At 38.1% G+C, this 21,094-nt stretch overlaps 2 protein-coding genes across 3 annotated transcripts; one reads left to right on the top strand and one right to left on the bottom strand.

Moving 5' to 3' along the window:
* The first annotated feature begins 3,098 nt into the window (after positions 1-3,098).
* Positions 3,099-5,928, top strand: LOC109185803 (probable pectinesterase/pectinesterase inhibitor 46). Its single transcript, XM_019335746.1, has 2 exons — positions 3,099-4,225; positions 5,088-5,928. Exons 1-2 carry the CDS (start codon positions 3,160-3,162, stop codon positions 5,765-5,767), a joined length of 1,746 nt encoding a protein of 581 aa, XP_019191291.1. The 5' UTR covers positions 3,099-3,159; the 3' UTR covers positions 5,768-5,928.
* Positions 5,929-7,578: 1,650 nt separating this feature from the next.
* On the bottom strand, positions 7,579-20,155 carry LOC109185815 (putative disease resistance protein RGA4). Of its 2 annotated transcripts, none has more exons than XM_019335762.1 (2): positions 20,132-20,155; positions 7,579-10,924 (listed from the first exon to the last, which is right to left on the bottom strand). In XM_019335762.1, the coding sequence occupies exons 1-2, from the start codon at positions 20,138-20,140 to the stop codon at positions 8,048-8,050; spliced, it is 2,886 nt and encodes a 961-aa protein (XP_019191307.1). In that variant the 5' UTR covers positions 20,141-20,155; the 3' UTR covers positions 7,579-8,047. The 2 variants fall into 2 exon arrangements, with proteins under 2 accessions (XP_019191307.1, XP_019191306.1); XM_019335761.1 differs by lacking the exon at positions 20,132-20,155 and adding an exon at positions 10,989-11,134 and having other exon boundaries at positions 7,579-10,953.
* Positions 20,156-21,094: the final 939 nt, after the last annotated feature.

The raw sequence follows: 21,094 nt of genomic DNA, 5'->3' as shown, positions 1-21,094 counted from the left end.
GCTGCAGCTTAAAGACTATGGCCCTGTTTGGTTCAAATTTTTGAATCAGAATGGTAATGAGAATCCATGCTAATGAATTACTTCTTTTGGTAGTAAATAAGAAGATTTAATTCCACAGGTCTCTTGTCTTTGGTGGTAATTTTAAATTTAATCCCATACTATCGTTTTTGCCATTTAATTTTAAATTCTTTGGTGGTAATTTTAAATTTAGTCCCATACTATCGTTTTTGTCATTTAATTTCAAATTTAGTCACAGATTATTGTTTTTGCCATTCCACCAGGATTGCCATTTATTTGTTTAGTTCGATTCACAAAGTTTGACTAAAATTATTTATAATTTAATTTTTCATAATATTAAGTTTAGTATTGATAGAGTAAATTGTTTCGGTAAGGTTGGATGTCATCGGGAATCCAGTGGTAGATAATTTAGGTCGGATTGGATGTGAACGGCAAATTAATTGGGACTAAAAGGATATGGTCAGAAAGATAAATAGATGTGATCGGTGTGACTGGAAAAATAAGTAAGGATTCGACCTCGTGCGAGGTCGGGAGGCTCCGAGTGGAGTGGTGTAGGTTGGGAATCCAAAGTCCTCCCCAAAGGTGTGCAATAAATGTCCTATATATAGAGAGGAAGAAGTGGGGACACATGTCGGGTGTTCGACATGCTCTCCACGTGTCCTAGGTAGATTTGATGGTGAGGTTATATATGCTTGCCAAATGTCCTTAGAGATTTGAAACGCGAAGGGCTGCTTGGAGACCGAGAGGTCTAACGATAATGAAACTGGAAAAGTCTAATAATAATGAGACCGGTGAGGTCTACTAATTAATGAGACCGGGAATGACTACTAATAATGAGACCGGGAAGGTCTAATGATAATGAGACCGGGAAGGTTTACTAATAATGAGATCGGGAAGTAGGTACGCTCGGGAAGTGCACTACTTAGGTCGAAAAATACACTAATGAGCTCTATAGGTCAAGTGGATTGCCCTATAATCCTATGTCCCTATCAAGTATTAACATATAAAAAATTCATATATTCAAAAATTACATTAAAAACACTATTAAACACAAAATTAATATTAAAAATAATAAAATAAATAAATAGAGTAGAAATAATTGATTTGACAAATGAATTAAACATGACGACTACTTTGTACATACTTTATTATTATTACTTCATCTGTCTCATTTTATCTGTCATATTTACTATTCATTGGTCAAACTAATTTTTTCTTATTTATTTTCTTTAGTATTTTTTACTTATTTTTAAATTTGATTTTTTTGTGTTTAATAGTACTTTTAGTGTAATTTCTAAATACATAAATTTTGTATACTAATACTAAACTTAATATTATGAAAGAATAGATTAAAAATAACTTCAGTCAAGTCTCATTAACCGAACCAGATATATAAATTGGGACGGAGGGAGTATTATTGAAAGCGAGTGAATTTGCAAGTTAGTCTAAATTTTCCTTATAAATTTATCTCATAATATTCATCTTCGATCTAAATTTACATGGTAACAATTAGTATAAAAGTATGCAAGTTATATGCCACGCACAATATTAATTGCAAGTTGATTTAGTACCATAATCTAGCATCACTCTTTCCAAAATCTATACATTAGTAAAAAAATTAAGGGAAAACGGCACTTTTTCCCCCTGAGTTAAATACCTATAGCATTTTTCCCCTTAAATTATTGAAGTGGCTGTTTTCTCCCCTAAAATGTTAAATGGACATATTTACCCTTAAACTAAATATTTAATTTATTTTTTTTTCAAGAAATTATGACCATAATTTGGTTCAAACTAAACAAACACTATAGCAACCAAACTGAAATATTCCAATTACAATTTAGAATCGAAATTCGATATTTAGAGCTTATTAAAACCATGAACCGGAACGGACGGTTCATGTTACGAACTGAAAAAAAAATACATTTATTGTTGAATTTAGACTATTTTAAAATAAAAAATAAAAAATAAAATTTTAAAATAAAGACGGTGCAAAATCGCGAATCGGATCCGGAACAGCCGGTTCACGGTTCAAGATTCAATTTTTTTGATACATAATTTTAATAAATTGACATTTAAATATTGAGTTCTAGATCTGAATTATAACCGGAAACTATTAATTCTATTGCTTTAGTATCCGGTTCAATTCAAACCGAACCGTGGTCATCCCTACGTATACGCAATAATTTGTTGGAGTAGTAAAATAAATAAAATGTTTACTTTAAGGGTATAAATGTCAATTTAATATATCAGGGGGGAAAAAGAACCACTTTTAGAATAATTGAGGGGGCTAATGTGCTTACCTAAAGAATTGAGGGGGAAAAAGTGCTATAAGTATATAACTCAGGAGTAAAAAGTGTCATTTTCCCAAAAATTAATATACATATTATTCTATCTGTTTAAAGGAAAGTAAAGAAAGGGGGTAATATAATGGCATGCCTTCATAAATAAACAAATTAAATGGCTAGATTTATACATACAAGTACATAATTTCCAATTCCTTTATAAGTTTTACTAAATAATATAATATAATATAAAAATGTTTCATATATATATATATATATATATATATATATATATATATACCCAGATGCTTGAGCCAGTTAATTATGGACAATTTATGTTTGTTTATTTTTTTGTAATCTTTTGTAGTATTTCCTCAACTTGAACTAGTAAGCTACAACCCATATTTATTTATTTTTTTGTATGATCTTTTGCTGTATATTCTCGGGTTTGAGCAAGTAATCTACAACCCATATAAATGCATGTTTACTTCTTAATCTTTTGTTCGGCTATCACAAAACTAATTTTACCGATAACACACATTCCAGTAAGTATCTGTGAGCTTTCTCATAAATTATATATATATATATATATATATATATATATATATATATATATATATATATATGGTTTGAAAATTGAAAAAAGTAATGAGATGCACGTTGATCTATCATTCCCTTGGAAGATCATGGACTCACGTATTATCACCTAATACATATAATATACTATATATAAACTAACATAATATACATATTAAACTCATCTTCTTTCTTTATAAAACACAACCACTTATACTGCAACTTCAAGTCTCATCTCAACTTCCATTTATCTATCAATAATTTCAGCTTGTAAGTTCCCGTCATGGCCGCCGTCTCTTCTCCCAGTCCATGGGGAAAAATCAACGAAGAAGAAAACGAGAGGCTAATGGCCCGTAGAAAGACTAGGAAGAGAATCATAATCATCGCCATTTCTTCAGTCCTTCTTGTAGCCATCACCGTTTCCGCCGTCGTCGGAGTAGTGTCACGCGCCGCCAAGGACGGAGACTCCGGCGACAGACAAGGAAACGGCGACAAGTCCATTTATGCGAGCATCAAAGCTATTTGCGACGTTACATTGTACCCAGACTCATGTTACAGTAGCCTCGCTCCTTTGGTCAAGTCGAAGTCGGTTCTCACGCCTCAAGACGTCTATAAACTGTCGGTGCAAGTCGCCATTAACGAGCTCTCCGCCTCGTCGGAGAAGTTCCTCCGCGGCGGCGCGTGGAACAAGAGCGGCGGCGGAGATCCGGTGGTGGCGAAAGCTCTGGAGAGCTGCGACGAGCTGTTGTCGTTAGCCATGGATCATCTCAACGATTCATTGTCGGTTGAAAAGAGCACGGTGGCCGGCGCGTTTGACGACCTGAAAACGTGGCTGAGCGCCGCCGGGACCTTCCAGGAAACGTGCATAGACGGGTTCGAGAACGTGACGGAGGCGGCGGTGAAAACGGCCGCGGCTCATGCGTTTAGCAACGTTACTCAGTACACAAGCAACAGCCTGGCGATTATGAGCTCTGTGGTGGAGTCTATTAGCGCCCTCGGCGGCGTTGGGCGGCGGAGACGGCTGATGATGAGCTCGCCGGAGGTGTGGTTGTCTTCGGAGGGGAGGCGGCTGCTTCAGGCGAAGCCGGGGAAGATCAAGGCGGATGTGGTGGTGGCGAAGGACGGTTCGGGGAAGTACAAGAGGATTAAAGATGCCCTGAAAGATGTTCCAAAGAAGAGCAAGAAGAGGTTTGTGATATATGTGAAGAAAGGGGTTTACAATGAGAATGTTAGGGTTGAGAAGAATATGTGGAATGTGATGATGATTGGTGATGGCATGGATGCTACCATTGTCTCTGCCAACCTCAACTTTGTTGATGGAACTCCAACTTTCCAATCCGCTACATTTGGTAAGTCTTTTATAGGTAGGGGTGTAAATGAGGGGATCAGAGCAGCTCGCGAGGGGTTGGATCAAAGCTCGACTCAAATTCGATCAATTTCGAATTTGAGTCTGTTCGTTTCGTAATTGAGCCGAGCTCGAGCTCAAATATTTTAAGCTCGTGGCTCTTCGAGTTGCTGGTCAAAGCTTGGCTCGAGCTCATTCAACTTCGAGCTCGAGTCTACCTTTTGTTTATCGAGCTCGAGCTCGGCTCAGCTCATTTACACCCCTAGTCTTTTATTTTATTAGTGCACTTTTTTGTTATGGTATTAGTATATATTCAATAGATAGACCGAATAACTGTCTAACTAATTTGATTAAAGTTGTTTTGAATTTGTTAGATCAAAAGTACCAAAAACTCATTTCAACTAATATGAAGTTGAGGTGCCTCAGAAAAAACTCACGAGATAAACTAGCATATAGTCCATAGGCCCTGTCTCACGATTTAAATTGAGAAGGCCAATAAACTATCTCATGAGGACTTGAATTTGGAAACCTTCCAACCAACTTGAATTGGCTAGAGTTCACTAAACATACACAAGTTTAGTTCTAATTCAACTTCATATTAGTTGAAATGAGTTTTTGATACTTTTGATCTAACAAATTCAGGACAACATTAATCAAATTATTAGTTAGACAGTTAATCCGTCTGTCTATTGATTTTGTTGGTTTGAGCGATCCAATCAATTTGAGTCATTATATTCCTATCAATAGTGGAAAAAACCTCTACCATGAAAGGGTTAAAACTTAAAAGAATGTTCATATACATGGTGCTAAGCAAGCATGCATGTGGTCATTATATTATTTAATAACTGAGTTTGCATTGCATGCAGCGGTTTTCGGCAAGGGGTTTATAGCACGAGACATGGGATTCCAGAACACCGCCGGAGCAGCCAAGCACCAAGCGGTGGCGCTAATGTCGACGGCCGACCAATCCGTTTTCTACCGGTGCAAAATGGACGGGTTCCAGGACACTCTCTACGCACACTCAAACCGCCAGTTTTACAAAGACTGCACCGTCTACGGCACCGTCGACTTCATCTTCGGAAACTCCGCCGTCGTCCTCCAGAACTGCCGGATCCTCCCCAGAAAACCCATGCACGGCCAGCAGGACACCATCACCGCCCAGGGAAAATCCGACCCGAACCACAACACCGGCATTTCAATCCAAAACTGCACCGTTTCGCCGCTCGGAAACCTCACCGGCGTCAACACCTTCCTCGGCCGGCCGTGGAAGAACTACTCCACCACCGTTTTCATGCAGTCGGAACTGGGAGGGCTCATCCACCCCAGTGGGTGGATGCCGTGGGTGGGGACCACCGCCCCCAACACCATATTTTATGCTGAGTTTCAGAACTGGGGCCCAGGGGCTGTCACCAAGAACAGGGTTAAGTGGAGGGGATTGAGGCTCAACCTTAACGCCAGAACATTTAGCAGATTCACCGTTAAACCTTTCATTAACGGCGATAGGTGGCTGCCGGCGGCCGGTGTTCCGTTCAAAGCTGGCCTTTAATTCAGTTTGGAATGCAATGAATTGAAGTTGCGTTCTTGATTATTTATCTGCAATATATTCTTTTGAATTGGTCCATATGTAAGTTTGCTTTTCATTTTTTATTGTAATGTTCGTTACATTATTTAATGTATTTGCTTGAAATACAGATTTTGAGTTCTACACTTATAAAATGTTTTCTCTTGTGACCTTAATTGACAAAAAATAACAATCAACGATTCCCCCAAAAAATCCAAAATTAAACTTAAAATTTTGAAACTAGTTCTCCCATGTAATATAACATTTTTGTATTTATGTTTGTATAGTTAGGATAAAAGCTTAAAGCTTTATATTGCCTTGCTGCAAATTATACCATGGACCGGGATCTCCCTTGCATTTTAGATCCTGGTTCAAAAACAACATTCAGATTTTGTATCTATAACTTTAAGCTTTTACCATATTTTCATGTACCTACAGTTAATATTTTCTTGGGTTCAAAAAAAAATTATGTATCTGTAATTGGTAGTTTCTGTAAGTGTAGCTATCCTTAATTATAAGTTATTTGTTTATATGTAGGTACAAAATGTGTTAATTAAAAGTACAAAAATTTTGTATCAAATTTCACAATGCAATATAAACCATAGTCCATGGTATAACAATTGTTATTACTTTGAGTCTTTGACTAGGCTAATTTCATGGATCAAATTGTCTTATGTATATTGGGTCTTCACCATCATTGGGCCGTTTGGGCAATACCATCATTTTCAATTTAGTAAAATGCTTCCCACTATACTCATACAATTATGGCTTCCGAATTTAAAAAGAAAAAGTATTTATATTTATGAATTACGAAGCACCTTGTGCTGAGATGGCATGTAGTGACCTTTTTCATGTGGAAGGTCATGATATTGAGCTTCAGTGAAGGCATTGTTCACTCTTGAACATATACTACAATCAGGGGTGGACCTAGTGTGGGGGCAGCTGCCCCCACCCCACCCCTTTATGTGTATATATACATATATAGCATGAAATATTATATAAAATCTATATTTATGTTGAAAATATTAATAGTTTGAGTAGTTAGTTAGTTTAACTCCAAATTTTATGCTATAAAAGGCTTATGACATGGGGTCAAATCTCATTATCTTCCCTCTTTCACTTTTTTGAAAACTCTCTTTCATTTCTTCCCAAGATAAATTAAATATGTTTAGTCTACTTTTTTTATGAATCATTTAATTAACAAATTAAATGCTCTTTTAGTCTAGTTTTTATAAATCATTTAATTAATGTAGTATACAAGTTTATAATATACTTTATTGTATTCGAATTAATTTAGAAAAATCGATCTAACTAAAAGAAATTAAAATTTAAAAGTATTTATGAATATATTGTTATTCAAATTATTTTATCTAATTGATTATGTTTCATATTTTCTCATAAATATATTGTAATTTATAATGTATTTTGTATTTTAACCTTATTATGATTGTTTGATATTTTGTCAACATTTCTAATGTCATTTAATATTGGCCCCCACTCAGATGATTTTCTGGATACGCCACTGATTACAATGTAATAGAGTCATTAACATTCAAAAAAATATTCATGAATTACTAATAAATTGACTGATCCTACCATGAGTTAATAACAAATCTATGTATTCAAATATGATATGTTTTTTTTTTTTTTTAAGGAAATATGATATGTTAAGAAGTGATTAATAAAAAATGAGTTAAATGTTATCCCGCACCATGAACTATATCAAATTGTTTAAGCCGCACCATAGTCTTTTATAACATTCATTTTGAGTCACTTACCATTAATTTTTTTTTTTTGTCTAGTATTTTTACAAGTTTTCTACATGTTACCTGTAATAATATGCTGACATGGTGAATACAAGTGATAGCATAGTCTCATTTACTGCATATCTTCACCTTGCGTGCGACCCACAAGTATTGGGAAAAAAAATGTATGCAGTAAACCAACAAATAAGAGAAAAGTTACCAGCATCCAAGGAACCTCTCAACTCCTCTAAGCAAGCACAAAATTGATTGTTATAGGACAGTCAGCCCTGTATTCGACAAAAATAGGACGTTGACAAATTATGGACAGTCAAGGGAAAATCGAGTTTGGAAAATGCGTCTGATATTAACGGGGAGAGAGAAGAATAGAACCGAGTTTGGGAAATGCGTTTTTCAGCCCAACCGTATTTCCCAAACTCAGTTTTCCCTTGACCGTCCATAATTTGTCAGCCTCGTATTTTTGTCAAATATGGGGCTGACTTTTCCATAACAGTCAATTTCCCTATGATATCCGGATCTTTGGTATGTGAGATATGCTGCTCCATAACTGTCCAGTTACTTTCCGGTATTGCTGCTGCAAAATTGGACACTTCTGTATTCTCAATTTTCTCAAGGGCGCTTTCTGGAGAAGGGCCAGTGGTACTTGCTTCAACTTGCAGCAATCAGAAAGCTTCAGATAAAGTAGACATGGCATGATCTTCATATTTTCTTCTCCAACTCTGCTAATCACTTCCCACTCTACCCAGTTTCCTGCCCCTACAATCTTCAATTTCTTTAGCTTAGGAAACCCGATAATGGTTGATGATGATGCCCCCTTTAGTGAACCTGTTTCTGTGCTTCCATTGTTCTTTACTTCATCTGCAATTCCTAAGAATTCGAGCCCGATGGTTTTCAGATTCTGCATGTTTTCTATGGTGAGTGTTTCCAAGGCGGGCAGTTTTCCCAGTGGAGGTAAATGGACACAGTTTTGGCAATCTTGAAGATGGAGTTTTTTTAGATTGCTTAAGTATACCATCCAACTCGGGAACTGAGAACCTCCATAGAAACTTATCTGCAAATGCTTCAATTCTTGAGGTGGCTCGAGAGCTTCGATCAGCTCCATTGTCTTCTCATCTTCAACCGAAGGCTTGAAATCCATATGCAAATTTACCAGCTGCTTCTTGTTCTTCAGTTCAGCTCGTTCTGCTTCAATCGCATCTTCCACGAATCCCAACCCCTCGATCTTAAGGTATCCTTGCAGTTGATTCAAGTTTTTCAAGTCTTGCAAGCAGCAAATTGAGTCTCCGCTATCGCTGCTACTAACCATGATAAATTTGCTCAGTGTTCTAAGATTATCCAGGTTTCGAACACCTTTTGGCAATGTTTTGAGGCTCTCAGTGCGATCTATCTCGAGATGCCTTAAGTTTTTCAACATTCCAATCCCTTGAGGCAGCTTTCGGAGATGATCACAGGAAATGATCTTCAAAGTCTGCAAATTGTAGAGACCACATAATGTTTCTGGGAGTTCCCACAATGGGTTGTGGGATAAGTTGAGATATCTCAAATTGGTCAATTTCCCGAGCTCTTTTGGAAGCTGATACAATCTGTTCCGGCTAAGATCTAAGGATTTCAGGAAAGTTAAAGATTGGAATAACTCAGAAGTCACTCTATCTATTTCGCTAACGATTGGTGGGGAGTCATAGAACGATTGAACCCAAAAACTGTGAAGTTTTCTTGTTTCACCAATCGAAGCAGGAAATGGCACCTCCTCTGCCCGAACTAAGGTAAGATGACGAGCCTTTCGTTCCAATTTATCCAACCTTGATGCCAAGTTACTATGAACTTCCATGATAAGGCATTCACAATAGGTAAGATATTGTGCGAAATCGTGAACCATATCATGCATCTTGAATCTTAGTATCGTCTCGCCATCTTTAGATCTTTCCACTTCTTGGAAAAACGACCTCAAGACCAAATCTTCCAAGTAGCCTCGTCCCGTGATCTCCATTTCTTCTGTGCTTCTCGGGTTGAGGAGGTAGCCTTGAGCCATCCAGAGTTTGATCAGATTATCGGCCTCGATCTTGTAGTCTTTCGGGAAGTTAGCACAGTACGAGAAGCACCTTCTCTGAGCTGAGGGAAGATCATAGTAGCTCAACAACAAAGGTGGAAACAGACCTTTCTCTGCATCTTCCAACTTCCATATCTCACTCTCCAAAACATTCTTCCAATCTTGAACAGAGTTTTTCATCCGCATCAGGCTCCCGATAGTCTTTGCAGCTAGAGGCAATCCTTTGCATTTCAGCGCGATTTTCCTCCCCACCTCTTCTAGCTCCTCACATTTATCTTTGCCCCTCCCAAGAAACGCAATTTTGCTGAACAACGACCAGCAATCATCACTCGGCAGCTCCTCTAAACGCAATGTGTATGTGGTTTCCATTATCCTCGCCACTCTCTCGTTGCGTGTGGTCACCAGAACCTTACTCCCGCCTGCACCCGTCGTTAGGGAGTCCCTCAACGGCTCCCACTTCCTAAAATCCTCCGTCCACACATCATCCAGCACGAGCAGGAACCTCCTCCCGGAAATCGAGTTCCTAAGGTTGCACAATATGGTCTCGAGTTCAAACACATTCGGTGCACTGCCTTGGACCTCTTCAACAATCGCTTTTGCAACTTTTACCACATCGAAAGGCTCGGATACACACACCCACATTTTTATCTCGAACCCCGAATTCGCCTCGCGGCTATTGTAAGCAAGCTGTGCGAGTGTTGTCTTCCCGATACCTCCCATACCCACAACTGCAATTATATGGAGGCCTTGTTCTTGTTCTGGTTCACTGCTATTATTGTTACAGAGCTTGCTTATTAAGGTACCCTTTTCTCCCTCCCGACCATATATCTTTGACACATCAACGTAAGATGTACTATGGTATTGCCTATATTCTTCTTTATCCATAATCATGTCAAATTTATACCTATCTTTCTCAACAGCTATAATATCTAGTCTCTCATTTATCCCTTTTATCCTAAGAGCTATATCGCGACGCTGGACAACCTTATTGAATCCGAAGCATGAGAGAAATGAGGATACCTTGTTCTTAGGAGCAGAAGAAGTAGGGTTTTCATCAACGCCTTCGATTTGTATCTTCAAGATTTCTGTGCTCAATTCGGCCAACAAGTCATCCATGTCGTAGGAAATGTCTCGAAGCTTCATGAGCCAAACCCTAACGGACTCGTCCTTGACTTGCCTCTTCTCTGCATCCGCGAGAACGGCCTGAATGGATCGGAAGGAGCTGTTGAGCTTCTGGACTTCTCTTTCCACTCCCGTTACTAGACGCAACTGCTTGCGGATCTGCTGATCCATCAGTTGAGTTAGCTCGGTGAGGACTATGGTAATCAGTGCCTCAGTCATTTTCTAAAAGAATAGGTGAGTTCAGGGAAGATGAAGAAGGAAGAAGAAGAGTGTGATGGTTGAAGATGAAGGGTAATAACCGCAAGAAACTCTAGGACTTTGCATAATTGACAACAAGAAGAAGAAACTGGCTTCATCTTTCACTGGGAAATTGGATGGTAATTCACTAATTCAAAAAGAAATTTCTTTGATTTTGACTGTTGGAAAGAGACAAGAAAGTTCATGCTTTTGTTTGAATGCAGTGCAATAGTGCTGTGTGGTCCAGAACTGGTAACTTTTTGTTTGCTCAATTGTTTGGAGAATGGAGAATGATAAACAATATAAATGCAGCAACAAGGAAAGGAAGGGGAAATTACAAAGAAGGTAAACTATTAGATTTTAAGTTTGGAGCTAAGATTAAGCACTTTTTTTTTTAATAACAAGTTCTCCATAATCATGATAGGCCAGAGTTTGCCGTGTCGGTCCTACTTCAGTTCACACTTGTCCGTTGACTGATACTATAGGAGCGGCAGAAATGGAGCACCAGCAACATATATCAATTTTAGCCTAGCTTGGATCCAAGGCCGGATCATCATACTGGGTTTGTGCCTGCAGAAAATGGAAGCAACAAAGAAGTTTGAAGGCGAGGAGCTTAGCGAATTGAAATGGTTGAGTATCTCCATACCCATACATGAGAGTTTGGAAAGTACAGAGAGGACAAGGATGAGGAAGCAGCTGCTGGATGAGTTTGGAACCATGCTCTCTCATCCTACTAACAGTAATAGTAATACTCATCTCCCTGCTTCTTTTAATGTCTGCTGTTCTGTTTCTGCAAATTATTCAACTTCTGTGAGCAGCGCTAGTCTCTCCTTGGGCGAACTCACCGCAACTCTCCCTGCTGATCTTCCCTCCATTGCACAGCGCCTGAGTGCCATGGGATATCTCGAAGATTGCAAGCAGATTTACAAGACCAAACGCCTGGCAGTTTTCGATGCCACTTTAAGGCGATTTGGAATTCAGAAATTAAGTGCGGTTGAGGTGAAGAGGATGGAATGGGAAACACTTGACAAGGTTGTAGGGCTGTGGTTGAAAGCACTTGTGTTCTGTGTAGATCTTATCTCCATTGAAAAACAGACCCACCAGTCAATCTTCAAAGACGATTCATCAGCACTTGTGATGGGAATAGTGAGGGCTTTTGTCTCACCATTCCTAGATTTCACACAGGCATTCGCCACCAGTCACCCTTCTCCACAAAAACTATTCAGATTCCTTGATTTACACCGCATCCTAAACACTACCTTGAGCCCGTGTGTATTGTTCGAGGTGCCCAGAGATGATCCTCTGGCGACACAGGTGGAACAAGTTTTTTCTCAGCTCATAGAGGCAGCAAAAGTGAGTTTCCGGAATTTCGAGAGAGCTGTGAACAGTGACGTTATGCATATTAGTAGCGTCAAAGAGGACGGTGTTCATACCACGACAAAGTATGTCATGGATTATATGATCAGATTGATATCTGAGTACAGTGAGGAGTGTGAATGGATAGTTTCAGGGCCAAGAAAAGTGGAAATAAGCACAAGGATCGATGGCAATATCTGTGACAAAAAAACTATTGATGGTCGCGGCGTATCGCCGTTTACGTCTCACGTTCTTTGGGTCATTGCCTCGTTGCTGCGCAGGTTGAAAACCAAGACCGTCCAACACCAGGACGATGATGCTTTTGCCCACTTTTTCATGATGAATAACCTTAATTACATTGTTCAGACGGTGATTGAGCAGCCAAGTCTAAGAGAGATAGTAGAAGAGGGTGATTTCCTGCGTGATCTTGAAACTGGCCTACGTGCTAGAAAACTGAAATACCTGGGTTCGACTTGGACCAGAATTATACAAGATTTGGCGCAATGCTCCAGTCTCAAAAAGATCAAGCTCTTCAGCGTCACGCTTTCCCGGCAGAGTAGGAGGAAGGAAACTCTTAGGAATTTCAATGAAATGTTTGGTAAAGTTCATCGAACTCAATCTAGGTGGTCGGGTTCTGATGCCAACCTCATGGGACAGCTTCGAAAAGTTATTTTGGATAGGTTGGTTCCAAGTTATGAGCATCTTCTTGACCAACTCTCAGACACTTCTGGTAATCCCACCACTGAAATCCAATACTCAGTTGAGGATTTGAAGAAATCAATCTCTCAACTCTTTCAGGGCCGCCCTCCCACATGATGTTCTCTGTCAAACATACATGGAGTCAAGAACAACCTTGCATTATTGTTGTTCTTCTTAGTTTATTTACTACTCTCATTCTTCTCTTCATTTTATGTGTTTAGTTTGGTTGAAATAAATTAAATTATTTCATCGATTTCACTCCTGCAACGTTGGAAGATCATTTTGCGCCTATAGTTATCGCCTTGTGCACATTGGAGAAAAGACTAGAATGTGTAGAAAAGCTTGGGAATTAGCCAAAATATGTAATGACTTTTTTTTTTGACAGAAATATGCAAAACTCTATTGAGAGTTGCGTTTTTTAAAGTATTTCATCCGTATTTTTTTTTTTTTGTTAAATACAGAAAACGCAACTGGTGGTTGCGTTTTCAAAATACGTAGGGAATACGCTAAAACGCATTTGGGTCTTGCGTTTTACGTATTGTACCTGTGAATACGTAAAACGCAAGACCCAAATGCGTTTTTTTTACCGCCGTAAAACGCAAGACCCAAATTTCGTATGCGTTCTTCGCTTGACTCGCAGAAGTCAGAACCAAAGAAAAAGGAAAGGAAAAGAATTCCGCAGGTGAAGGAAGAAAACTTCAATTCGCGATAGAATATTATCTCCAAGTCTTCTGTGAGTTCTGTCCTCACTTTTTCTTCATCGCTGTTATCTGTTGCATTCTTATCATTATTATTACGGAGTATTATTTTTCAAAGGTATGCTTTTCGCGGTCTATTTCTCTGATCCACATTTCCGAAACGGGAATGAATCCAGTTGTAGCGTGGTTCTCTTTTTACCGCCGTACGCGACGAGGAGTACAAATACTTCACAAAAACGCAACTTGGTTTTGCGTTTTACGTATAATACGTAAAACGCAAAACATAGTTGTGTATTGTGGGATACGGTATTGTCGCAAAAACGCAAGAGCCTATTGCGTTTTACGTATACAAATACGTAAACGCAACTGCCTCTTGCGTTTTCTACGAATACAAGAAAAATACGAAATACATCAAAAACGCAACTACGAATGGAGTTTTGCATATTTTTGTCCAAAAAAAAAAATACGACACATTTTGGGAATTTTTCCTTGTTGACCGCATATTTTTGTCTTTTTCCCTGTGCACATTTGGGATCATACTTTAGGACAATCTCCCTCGCTCGGTCATCATCCGTCTTTACCATTTCCATTTCTGCAGATTACAGTGTTGAAATCAGATTATTATTACGAGATGAAAGCTTTTTCTGTAGAATAGGAAGTGAAATATCAGATGCGTGTGTATCTATTTAACTAGATCTTGTTCTTGATTTCTTGTTCGGCCATTAAAAGGGGACAGAAAAGAAGTCATCGGATCCATTGTTTCAACATATTACAAGACAAAAATGAGGAAGAAGAGGACCCGGCTCACACGGCATTACTATAGGCTCTTACAAGGTCAAGGGTCCAACAATAATTTATAGACTTGAGTGAGAAAATGCAGATGTTTACAATTTAGGTTCGGTTTGCCAGAGCTTATTTAGGAGCTTGTAATTCATTTTAAGCTACTATTAAGCTATAAGTTCTGTTGGGTAATGTTCCTAAAATAAGCTCCTAGCTTAAAATAAGAGTTTATTTTGATAAGGTAGCATTTCAAAATAAGCTACTAGCTTCCTAACTTTTTTTTTTTTCATCTTTACCCTTATTATTTTAAAGGAATGACATAATTTACACTTTTCAATTAAAATAATTTTTCTCTTCTCCTTTATCCGCTACTTTCACCGCAAATAATAATAATAATAATAATAATAATAATATTATTATTATTATTATTATTATTATTATTATTATGAGATTTGCAACAATATTGCTACTTCATTATGAGATGCTAGATTATGATTATGTTAATAGTTTTATTTCAAAATGTTAATTTTTTTTAAAGATAAAATGTTAAATTTTAATATGTAAAAAAACTAATTTGAATTTTAGAGTTAATTACCGAAATGGTCCCTTGACTATATCAAAATTACCAATTTGGTCCTTGACTATTTTCTTTAACCAATTAAGTCCCTCAACTTTAAAAATCTTAACCAATTTGGTCCTCCGTTTGTTTGACCGTTAGTCACCCGTTAACTTGGGACCGAATTGGTAATTTCGCTATAGTCAAGGGACCATTTTGGTAATTAACTTTAGGGGTGGGCAATTCGGTTCAGTTTTCTCGAACCGAACTGTACCAAACCGAACAACCGAACGGTATTGGATTCTTGTATACCGAACGGTTCGATAAAATAAATAAATAAATAAAAAGTAAATCCAAGTCCCTTGCTGCTTGCTCTACCGTTCAGCTCATATTCTCACGGGTATCTCTCGTAAATGTTTTATTTGATTTCTTTATGGTTTGTTATCAAGAGTTCTATATTATGTGTTATGTTGTTTACATAATCCATATCCAAAGTCTAATATATAACAAAATAGCAATACAAAGTTCAAACGGTATTTGGTTCGGTTCGGTTTTTACCGAACAATTCAGTTCGGTTCGAGTTTTTACCGAACCGTTCGGTATATAAGAATCTATTATCGTTCGGTTGTTTGGTATATTACCGAATCTAACTAGTTTGGTACGGTTCGGTTCGAGAAAACTGAACGGAATTGCCCACCCTTAAAGTTAATTACCAAAATGGTCCCTTGACTATAGTGAATTATCAATTTGGTCCCAAGTTAACGGTTGACTAACGGTCAAACAAACGGATGACCAAATTGATTAAGATTTTTAAAGTTGAGGAACTTAATTGATCAAAAAAAATAGTCAATGACCAAATTGGTAATTTCACTATAGTCAAGGGACCATTTCGGTAATTAACTCTAAATTTTATGAAGATTCATTTTTAGTCTTTTTACATTTATCAGTTTATCAAAAAGTTAATTTTACCACACACTTTTAATCATAACAGGTATCTTAACAGCTCTTCAGTTTTCAGCTCCAAACTTATAGCTTTCCAGCTTTCCAGTTAGATTTGCCAAACAGAGCCTTAGTAAAAAAGCTAGCAGTCTATGACGACTCGACTAGAAAATGGTTTATAACATCTCTACAACCGAGTGGAAAAGATCATTTTGATTGAAATGATGGTGGAGGGCTATACTCGAAGACTAGAAAGGTCGGATGTTCGGTAGGGGTGTTCAATCGGTTAACCGAACCGAATTAATCGAATTTTTAAAATCTTTTACCGTTAATCGGATCGAAGTTTATGTTACCGAATTAATCGAACCAAAATTTTTTTTGGTTAACCGATTAATCGATGTTTTTAAAGCTAAAATTTAAATTTCTAAAAATCACCTAAAATAATAAATCCAATTAAAATAAAATACATATCATAATAAATTCATCCCTAACTTCAAATCTTCAATCAAAAATCCAAAGTCTAAACATCCATAGTCCGTTATATATTTATATTAGTATTACACAATTACTATTTATATTTATTTATTTATATATATATTAAAAACTTCGGTTAGATGTTTGGTTAATTCGGTTAACCGACCTTTCGAACCGAATTAACCGTTAACCGAAATTTTGAAATTCCTTTAACCATTAACCGAACCGAAAAAATTCGGTTAAAAAATGGTTAACCGAACTTTGTCGATTCAGTCGGTTAACCGAAAATTCTCTAAAATTTGCACACCCCTAGTGTTTGGCGGGAAGGAGAGAAATAAATGGAAAAAGAATTGTAATTTCATGGGAGATAAATAACGTGGAAATATAGTGGTAATTTAAATTTAAATTGGAATAGAATTATTGAGAATTTTAATTCTAACGTTTGGTATACTTGAAATTGAAAGGGAATAAATAGTATAAAGTCCAAAATGAAAAAAATTCTGGCTAAAATTGAACGGAAAATGCACCGAAATGACCAAATTCGCTAAGAAAGTAATAGTCGTGGACTAATTCTGCAAGTTTTGAAAGTCGTGGATCAAAGTTGTTAGTGACACCATAGTCGTGGGACCAAAAGTGCGAAAAACTCTTATTATTATTATTATCATCATCATCATCATCATCACGTCCCGATAAACTAACGATGGGCTCCGGAATGCCATGAAGCTTGACAATGTGTGCAAAAATGTACCTGCAATTGTGGCCGCTGTATAAGGGTGGCCGAGGGGAATGAAATGCGCGTACTTGGCTAGGCGGTCAACGACCGAGAAAATTATTGATTTATCGTGGACTTTCGGTAAACCATCAATGAAATTCAACGAAATGTCACTCCAGATAAGCGACAGAATGGGCAGTGGCTGGAGGAGCCCTGCAGGGTTGAGGTTTTCCCATTTGCAACATTGACAGGTCGGGCATTTCCATACGAAATCGCGAACAACACCCCTCATTCCAGTCCAAAAGAATTCCCAAGAGATGTGAAAAATGGTCTTTTGCGCCTCTTAGTGTGAAACGTTGTGAAAGCCTGCAGTAATAACCGGGATTAGTAGAAAATTCATAAGGATAAAGAGCTTACCCTTGTAACGTATGAGCTTGCCATCTAGTGACTAGTGATGGCCTTCGACGCCGTCCATGATCTTCCCAATCAAAATTTGAGCGTCATCTGAAGCAGCAAGTTCACGACGAATGGAATAAAAAACAGGAGATATCTCGCTAATAGCGCCATGATAGAAGAAACCACCTCAAAAAATGTTGGGGAGACGTGGTGAGGCGGTGTTGCAGATGGAAATTTAGACTATAATGATCAGAGGTGAATTGACGACCCCACAGGTAGTGCCACCAATGACAAATCGCCTGAGATAGTCCGATCAATTCTTGTTAATATGAGGCTAGTTTGTGATGTCGAGCGGTGAGGCGTCAATTAAAGAAAGCCACTAAATGGTTTTCTTGGTGCAAAATCGCACCTACGCCACCCCCGATGCGTCACATTCGACAACAAACATTTTTGAAAAAATCTGGAAGTTGCAAAATTGGAGTTGAGGTAACCGCTACTTTGAGTTGTTGAAAAGCCGTAATCGCTTTGTCAGTCCACAGGAAATTAGTTCTTTCAGAGTAAGGGAGCTGCTATGACACCAAAATCCTTGATAAACCCGCGGTAGAAGCCTGCAAATCCTAGAAAGCCGCACAGACCCTTGGCGGATTGGGGCTGTGACCAGTCTAAAACAGTTTGGACTTTGCTTAAGTCCATGGAAACGCCACCAGCGTCGATAACATGGCCGAGGTAACAAAATATATCGACTCCAAATGAACACTTGAATCGTTTAACCATTAACTGATGGTGAAGCAAGAGATTGAAAACCGTCCTCACATGAGAGATGTGATCCGCCTAAGACCTGCTGTAAATCAAAATATCATCAAAAAATACTAAAACAAATTTACAGAGTACGGAAGAAAAAACCTCGTTCATGAGAGTCTGGAACGTTGATGGCACATTGCAGAGTCCAAACGGCATTACCAGGAATTCAAAAGTGACCGTGGTGTCTCTGGATGGGCCGTTTTTCGCCGTCATCTGGGTTCATGCAGATTTAATGGTACCCGGTCTGTAAGTCCAACTTCGTGAAGAAACGCATCCCATGCAATTCATGCAGCAGTTCCTCAATCACAAGAATTGAAAATTTATCTTTTACAATTTTTGCGTTCAAATCCCGGTAATCGATACAAAATCGTCACGAGCGATCGTGTTTAAGCACTAGTAAAACCAAGGAGGAATACGACAAGCGACTAGGTCAAATGAAGCCTAGCTTTAACATGAATTTTCAACTCTGCTCCTTTTTGTTAGCATAAGCTCATTCTGAATTTTGAAGTTTGAAATGTATATAGGCAGTATATGAGGTTTTTTTGGGGTTCTGTTTTACTGATTCGAGTGTTCTAATTTGGTCAGAATTTGCAATGGAGCAAGTAAGACTGTCAACGGATGTAATCAAGAAGGCTTTTCATCCCACATAAGAAGATTTTATTCGATTAGTTAAGAGATCGTTGCCAGTAATGCCACAGATTGCTTCTGTTGGATTTCGTTGTCTTGTAGATGCAATTTCAGATGGTGAATTTTATGTAGCTAATTTAGGAGATTCAAGAGCAGTTCTAGGAGGAGAGGTTTTGATGGGGAGAGGAGATTTGTTATAACATAACGATTATCTACTGATCATAATATTTCATGCGAGAAGGTGCGAAAGGAGGTTGAAGAACTTCATCCTAATGATTCGCCTATTGTATTATATTGTTGAGGAGTTTGGAGTTGGACTTACGCTCGATTTCATCCTTCTACGCCTAGGGATAGCGATAAGGTCGAACGGCCACCGGGTCTGTGCCTCGTGATTATGCGATGGTCGTGTACGGACAGTCGCGATGATGCGCTCTCCATTCGTCACAACCACCTGCAAGTACGGACACTCACATACTGGTAAACCCAAGCGTTTAGTTGTGCCTGCATCTACGAAATTATGCGTACTCCTAGAGTCAATCAAAGCCATTATTGGGGATGCGTTAATTCGCACCTTGACCATCATGGTGTTGCCGCTACTAGTTCTGATACCATGACGAGCGTTGCTCTGATACCATGATGAGCGTTGCTCTGATACCCAATTTGTTGCGTGCCCGAAAGCTTGAGAATGCGCCGCTGGGGGACGAGCCGGGGGGAATGGAGGAAGAAGATGATCTTTCTATGGTTGCAAATAGACTAAGAAAAACAAAGAAACAATGTCAATTTGCCTTCAAGGTCCTACATAACATGATTAGAGAAAACAGGAAATATGACCCCCAAAACTAAAAAGAATATCCTAATTGAATCAGATCATGTAGCTTTTGATTCTTTTGCAACTAAAGTAAGCAAGAAATCCTTATAGCTACCATTGGCAAGCTCTTCAATCTTCTTTGGTAAACTGAGAAGCTCTAGCTGTGCCATTTACCTCTGATATCAATAATGCTCCTAAAACCTTTGAGTTAGCTCGGTGAGGAGCTGTTGAGCTTCTGGACTTCTCTTTCCACTCTTGTTACCAGACGCAACTGCTTGCGGATTTGCTAATCCATCAGTTGAGTTAGCTCGATGGGGACTACGGTAATCAGTGCCTCGGTCATTTTCTGAAAGAGAGGGTGAGTTCAGGGAAGATGAAGAAGGAATAAGAATAGTGTGGTGGTTGAAGATGAACTGGGTAATAGCCTCAAGAAACTCCAGGGCTTTGCATAATCAACAACAAGAAAGAAGAAACTGGTTATATCTTTCACTGGGAAATTGGATGGTAATTCACTAACTAATTCAAAAGAAATTTCTTTGATTCTGACTGTTGGAAAAAGACAAGAAAGTTCGTGTTTTTGTTTGGACTATGAACGCAGTGTAATAGTGTTGTGTGGTCCAAAACTGGTAACTTTTTGTTTGCTCAATTGATGGGAGAATGGAGAATGATTTACAATATAAATGCAGCAACAAAGAAAGAAAGGGGAAAGGACAAGCATCTATCATTAGCATTGGTTGCACCCACGGATTTAGCTCACTTGTTTAATAAGCCGTATTTAGAAGAAGAAACCAAGGTTCAAACCTTGACATTTGATTTGTCCGCTGAGCTATTGAGTTGTCGTAATTTCTGTCATTGATTGAACTCTTTGAATTCGGTAAAGTTCAAAAATTAATTATAAATATTTATTTCTTAATATATAATTTGACGTGGAGTTTGAGCTTTACCTCTTCACAAATTTGAGATAGTTTCATAGAGAACATTTTAAATCAACTAAATGATCCTGTAATTGGTAAGATTGGATTGTTATCTATGAAGTCAATTGTCCCATTAGGTACACTCCCAATCAATATAAGACTTTAGAGGAGATGCTTTAGTGAGAAATTGAAAAAAAAACATACACCTTTGTAATTAGGAAACATCTTTGAATCTGGTTAAGCCATATAAACGTTCTCTTTTCTTTTTTTTTTTTTGGTGAAAACCATATAAACATTCTTAGTATTATGTCTTATGGCTAGATCAATTGATTTTAAAGTGACAAGTTGTGAGTAAAAACGTATAATTAAACTCTATCAACTAT

Source organism: Ipomoea nil, unplaced genomic scaffold, assembly GCF_001879475.1.
Source record: "Ipomoea nil cultivar Tokyo-kokei standard unplaced genomic scaffold, Asagao_1.1 scaffold1361, whole genome shotgun sequence".
Classification (NCBI taxonomy): domain Eukaryota; kingdom Viridiplantae; phylum Streptophyta; class Magnoliopsida; order Solanales; family Convolvulaceae; genus Ipomoea; species Ipomoea nil.
The sequence above is the reverse complement of the archived record's forward strand: the minus strand, read 5'-3'. Positions and strand labels throughout refer to the sequence as shown.